The 6,745-nt window shown below is 33.2% G+C and overlaps 1 protein-coding gene across 1 annotated transcript; it reads right to left on the bottom strand.

The window, feature by feature from the left end:
* Positions 1–2,055: 2,055 nt before the first annotated feature.
* Positions 2,056–6,088, bottom strand: NKX2-5 (NK2 homeobox 5). The gene is made up of 2 exons (XM_056569417.1): positions 5,794–6,088; positions 2,056–2,853 (listed from the first exon to the last, which is right to left on the bottom strand). The coding sequence occupies exons 1-2, from the start codon at positions 6,086–6,088 to the stop codon at positions 2,249–2,251; spliced, it is 900 nt and encodes a 299-aa protein (XP_056425392.1). The 3' UTR covers positions 2,056–2,248.
* Positions 6,089–6,745: the final 657 nt, after the last annotated feature.

Consider the following 6,745-nt stretch of genomic DNA (forward strand, 5'->3'; position numbering starts at 1 on the left):
AGTAAAATATGTAATAAAGCAGCTCTTTTTTTTTTTGTGTTCCATTAAAAGTCCATTTAAAAAAAAAATGCGGTAATTCCAGTGTTTGAATTACTGCAGTTGTTATACAATGTTTGCATTGATAGTTACATTTCCCTAGACATAAGATTAGGGTCTAAGGTGCCGTAATTTGCTGCATATTTTCCTGTGCATTTTCCTACCAATTAAAGTCAATGGGTAGCAAAATTAGCTGCAGAAAATACAGGGTAACATACATAGTAAAATACAATACGTGTGACCGACCCTACCCTAATTTTTTATTTACTATTTTTTTGTTTTGCTTTTCTACTGTGTGAACCCAGCCTCAATGTGCACTAAAAATGCTTAGACAGGGACTTTTAGTATGTGTAGTTTCAAGAATCAGTATTGTGTATGACATGTATGAGGTGTACCCTGGTAGTTTATTATTACTATAGGGAAACCAAGCTATTGTGCTATGTCAACAATTAATGTGGCAATTACACCTTTAATTTTAATAATCACACAAGAATAAGGCTGTGTTCACACATTCAGTTTCTTAACAGCAATTATTGAATACAAAGCCAGGAACATAGTACAAATCGAGGACACATATAACGGAAAGATTGCGACTTATCTCTTTAAATCTATTTCTAGCCTTATATTCAACAGTTGCAATAAAAAACCTGAGTTTGTGAACACACCCAAAAAGAAGAGCATCATCTCAATTTTGCCTTTTGTGGTTCAAAATATGATTTTTGGGTTAAATTAATTTCAAATTGCACTATATCAATAACACCTTCCAAATAAAGCCCATCTGAGTTCTGGGGTTTGTAAGAAAACTGTAGGTATTTTTTTATTTTATAAACTTGAGTATCACTTCACGTATTTGTGTAGGTGGCTATATATATATATATATATATATATATATATATATATATATACATTTTTTATATTTTTTTTACAAAATGTTGTTAGACTTTTGATTGGAGGAAGTAGATTTTTTAAAAGCTAAAAAGCTGGGTGGGATGACATCTTCAGATTTTTTCTGACTTTCTATTAGACTTTATACAGATTAGCATGAATAAATTAAATAAATGGGAGGTATAAAAATTGAACCTACAAAAGATAATTGCTTACATATTTACTATGAAACGAAATTAGTATTTTTACTTTATCATTATTTATTTATTTTTTGTAGGATTTTTGGCAAACTGTATTTATTCCTACATATGCACATGCACTCATACTTTACACAAGTGGCGTAAAAGAAATGTTTCTCACATATAATGACCTCAGTGCTTATCTTTGAGTTTATTTTTCAAGAAAACTGTCCAAGAATGTTTAGCTCAGCATTCTATAAAATGCATTTTGAATGTATGCAAAATACAACAACCAATACAATATTGCATTCTGTCATTATGTACACAAACCAGATGACAAAGCCTAATGTTAACTAAAGAAAAAAAAGAAAATAATTTAATATTATAAAAAAAAACAAAAAAAAAACATTATTTGCAACAAGATTTCGGATGAATTTTCTTGTGATCAGTACTTATCACTTCATGCTCTAGGCCCAATGGCACTAACAGTAACAGACCTGCTGTTCTGCCACACATCAAGCTATTGGCAGACCTGAGAGTTTCAAATACTGCAGACATTTCCTATCTATAAAATGACCAACAACATTTTAAGTTATCTTTGAATTATATTAAATCTCTTGTATCTCTTTTATGATTTATAGCTCAGTAAATTCCAAACTAAACCTGTTTGGATTGTAGAGGTTCAATGAGAACCGTCTATGGCGTAAAATATCATATGCAGCGAGCAAATATCTAAAAGACAAAACCGCCAGGAAATATTTATTTTTTATTTTTAGACTTTTAACATTTTCCCAGTAGTTCTGGTCAGTGTGACTCTTTGGGTGAATGTATTTATTGCTAAAGCCTCCTGGGATTAAATAAACCAAATGACACACTTGGATAATCTGTAAATATATTGGTGATGCTAACAACCGAACACTACACAACATAAAAAAGATGTGGATCTTCTGTTTGCTTGTCCTGTCCAGCATGCCAAATTGTCCATTGTTAATTCTCAGTTTTCAATCTCACACCAAGGGGTTAAAGTCACATCTATTATTTGGAAGATGCAGGGCATATGTTTATTTTTTCAATGGAGTTTTCAGTCTATATACTGTAGTCCATGCCACCATTTGTTTAGTGCTTTCAGAATGGCCCCTAGCCAAGTTCTACCATGCCCGGATGCCATGGAGTGCAGATACACTGCTTGCTTGCTGTATGGGTGTCTGCACTGTGTTTAAGTCCCCCACACTAAAATTCATGAAGTTATTACCAGCTGAGGTGGGCTGCATACTGGGCATGGATGAGTAACTGCAGTTGTAGCTGCCACTGCAGGCTGGATTACTGTAGCTGGAGTATGGAGGATAAGTGTTGTAACTGTAAGGGTTAATACTGACATTATAAGGGGAATTGTAGGGAGAAGACTCTCCCAAACAAGGTTTGCCATCTCTCACCAGAACTGGTACTGCTATCCTCCTTGGGGGTGGGAGGCCCACCATTTCCAAAGTCTGATCTTGTCTTTGTCTTTTGCATTTGTACCTTCTGTTCTGGAACCAGATTTTCACCTGTGTGGATGTGAGCTTCAAAACATTGGCTAAATGGTCTCTCTCAGGGGCTGACAGGTACTTCTGCTGCTTAAATCTTCTTTCTAGTTCATAGACCTGGGCTTGTGAGAACAGAACCCTGGGCTTTCTCCTTTTTCTTTGCCTTGGTCTGTCTGGGTCTTCCAAGTCCCTCTTATCAGTCTCCAAATTCTTCTGCAAAGAGCAGAGATCTGTAAAAATAGAACAGTTATTAATTGAAGGGTTAATTATCTATCAATCAAATATATAGCTAGCTATCAATGTAAGATAGCACAGGTAAGTGGTGAGTTGCATCAATTACTATGTGCAATTATGCTTTCTTTCTCTTTTTAGCACTATTAACATTGTTGTTTTATTATACATCTTAAAATGCTTTTCTCACATTCATTTTTATTTTTTAAGTGGAATAAAGTTATAAATTTTTTTTATCTGATTAAATAAATCCAAAAATATTGAAAACGACATTCTAATCAATGCAATGTATATAAGTACATTTGATATTTGTGTGTGTGTGTATATATATATATATATATATATATATATATATATATATATATAATAAGAAATGCCATCCCTAATGAAAAAGTGCAGAATTATGTATTTTGGTAAAATGTTTGCAGTTGACATCAGTAGAATGTGTATTTGTCTATTTATTTATTTATTGGTAGACAAATAAATTTCAAGCGGAAGAACTAATATTACAAAGATACAAAAAGATTTAAAAAAAAGAAAAAAATCTACACTTCTTATTTCTCTATATAATTTTTAGCTATATTATTATGATAGCTATTATTATTATTATTATTATTATTATTAATAATAATAATAATAATAGTAATAATAACAAATAATAATAATAATTTATTGATAATCTTGAACCTGGCAAAATAAAGTGACACATCTTTTCAAAGATTCACACTTTTATATATGAACATGAACATATGTGTACAATACACCAATTGTATGACTTTTTATGACTATAAAATTATAACAATTTTAGCAGTATTAGCAATATAACTTAATTATGCCTGATCATTAGATTATTTTATAGATATTACTATTGTTACAACTATAGTATTACCAAAAACAACAATATGACTAGAACAGCACCTGCCTGCATCATTATTTTATTATTATTGTTATTAGTATTACAGAAATTATAGCTACACAATAATTATAAATTAGATTATTGATATTCTTCTTCTTACTTTTCATCATTGTAGGGGTTGAAGCAGTACTGCTAGTATTGGTAGGTATATCATTTCGTACAACACATTTGCTTTACGTTGTAGTGATGACTATTAGACACAAGTGGTATAATGTAGTGATGTATATGTACAGTTCTTTGTGTTGTATAGATGACTATTAGACACAAGTGGTATAATGTAGTGATGTACAGTTCTTTGTGTTGTATAGATGACTATTAGACACAAGTGGTATAATGTAGTGATGTACAGTTCTTTATGTTGTAGTGATGACTATTAGACACACGTGGTATAATGTAGTGATGTACAGTTCTTTATGTTGTAGTGATGACTATTAGACACACGTGGTATAATGTAGTGGTGTACAGTTCCTTTACATGGTAGTGATGACTATTATACACAAGTGGTATAATGTAGTGATGTACAGTTATTTTACATTGTAGTGATGACTACTATACACAAGTGGTATAAAGTAGTGATGTACAATTCCTTTACATTGTAGTGATGACTATTAATAATTATACACAAGTGGTATAATGTAGTGATGTACATGTACAGTTCTTTATGTTGTTGTGATGACTATTAGACACAAGTGGTATAATGTAGTAATGTACAGTTATTATACATTGTAGTGATGAATATTAATAATTATACACAAGTGGTATAATGTAGTGATGTACAGTTATTTTACATTGTAGTGATGACTATTATACACAAGTGGTATAATGTAGTGATGTACAGTTCTTTATGTTGTATAGATGACTATTATACACAAGTGGTATAATGTAGTGATGTACAGTTATTTTACATTGTAGTGATGACTATTATACACAAGTGGTATAATGTAGTGATGTACAGTTCTTTATGTTGTATAGATGACTATTATACACAAGTGGTATAATGTAGTGATGTACAGTTCTTTATGTTGTATAGATGACTATTATACACAAGTGGTATAATGTAGTGATGTACAGTTCTTTATGTTGTATAGATGACTATTATACACAAGTGGTATAATGTAGTGATGTACAGTTCTTTATGTTGTATAGATGACTATTATACACAAGTGGTATAATGTAGCGATGTACAGTTCTTTATGTTGTATAGATGACTATTATACACAAGTGGTATAAAGTAGTGATGTACAGTTCTTTATGTTGTATAGATGACTATTATACACAAGTGGTATAAAGTAGTGATGTACAGTTATTTTACATTGTAGTGATGACTATTATACACAAGTGGTATAATGTAGCGATGTACAGTTCTTTATGTTGTATAGATGACTATTATACACAAGTGGTATAAAGTAGTGATGTACAGTTCTTTATGTTGTATAGATGACTATTATACACAAGTGGTATAATGTAGTGATGTACAGTTCTTTATGTTGTATAGATGACTATTATACACAAGTGGTATAAAGTAGTGATGTACAGTTCTTTATGTTGTATAGATGACTATTATACACAAGTGGTATAAAGTAGTGATGTACAGTTCTTTATGTTGTATAGATGACTATTATACACAAGTGGTATATTAAGCAGGGCAGACTTATTATGCTCTTCTGTCTTGTTTGTATTCACCATCGTAGTATACAGTTATATGTCCATTATAAAAATGATGCAAGTTCTATTTACAAATACTTCCCATTGATCGAATCACATAGAAAGCTGCATGGAAGTAATGGGTAAGGATTGTCAGAAATGAAGATAACAATGTGTCTTCCAGGATAACACTGGACATTATAACTGATTATATATTGATTAATATAACAGAGACATTAGCACATGGTATAAGCAGATCGGACATGCTATAAAGCTGGATTTATATTGCCTGATCATAGATGGTGTCATGGACTTATTTACAGAAAAAGCGGCAATATTTGTATTTTCTATGGCTCAGGTGGCATCAGGCCACACTTACCTTTCTTGTCTTCTTTATGCTCCTTAGAGGGGTCCATTTCCATGTAGTTTTTGACAAAGAAGGATCCAGGGAAAGGAGAGGAGCCCTTATTGCTGTCCCTTTGAGACAGCTCCTCAGTGAGCTCAGAAAGGCAGGGGGTCCCTGGATAGGACTCTTGTTTGAAGCTGGAGAGCATACATGAAGAGGTGTCCAACCTGGGGGAGATGTCCATGGTTGAGAGGCCACCCTGATGTTGTTCTAAGTTCAGAATGTCTTTGACAGAAAATGGAGTAGAAGTCATGGGGCTGGCAAACATCATGGCACCAACTCCAAATACAGACTCATGTACCCTCCCCAGAGCAGAGAACAAGAGAGGGGCGAAACAGGATCCTCTTATCCTAGAAGCAGCTCATTCCAAGCAGCAGTCCTCACCTAGTAAGTGCTGGCCAGGCTGGGGCATCACTCTCCATAAGGCAGCAGGGGGAGGAGGGGTCAGGGCGCCCCCTACTGCTCTCATTGGTCACACCCGTCCGGGTGACGCACTGACCCGCACATATAGCTCACCTAATATAGGCATCCAGCAAAACACAGCCACTGCTTTTAAAGGGCTGACATACATCTCCATTAAAGTTACTTTTCAGTAAAACCTTCATCTTGTATCCTCTCCCGTATATCTGGCATCCTGTGCTGACAATGCTGCTGCTCCTTTATCCTTATTGTCAGATCATTGTATTATGGTTATTCTTTACATTGTATTTGGACCGTGCCATTCAGGATACAGGCCTGGGGGTTATCTTTATTGGGCTGTACAGTAATCTGGACTGTGTCAACCATACATTTCTCTGCCTATTAGGTTTTTGGAAACTGAAGAAATAAAGTGTGTGTGTGTGTATATATATATATATATATATATATATATATATATATACATATATATATATATTGCAAGGTTTCCTTTAGTGTAATATATATA

This window comes from Hyla sarda, chromosome 4 (genome assembly GCF_029499605.1).
Source record: "Hyla sarda isolate aHylSar1 chromosome 4, aHylSar1.hap1, whole genome shotgun sequence".
Taxonomy (NCBI): Eukaryota; Metazoa; Chordata; class Amphibia; order Anura; family Hylidae; genus Hyla; species Hyla sarda.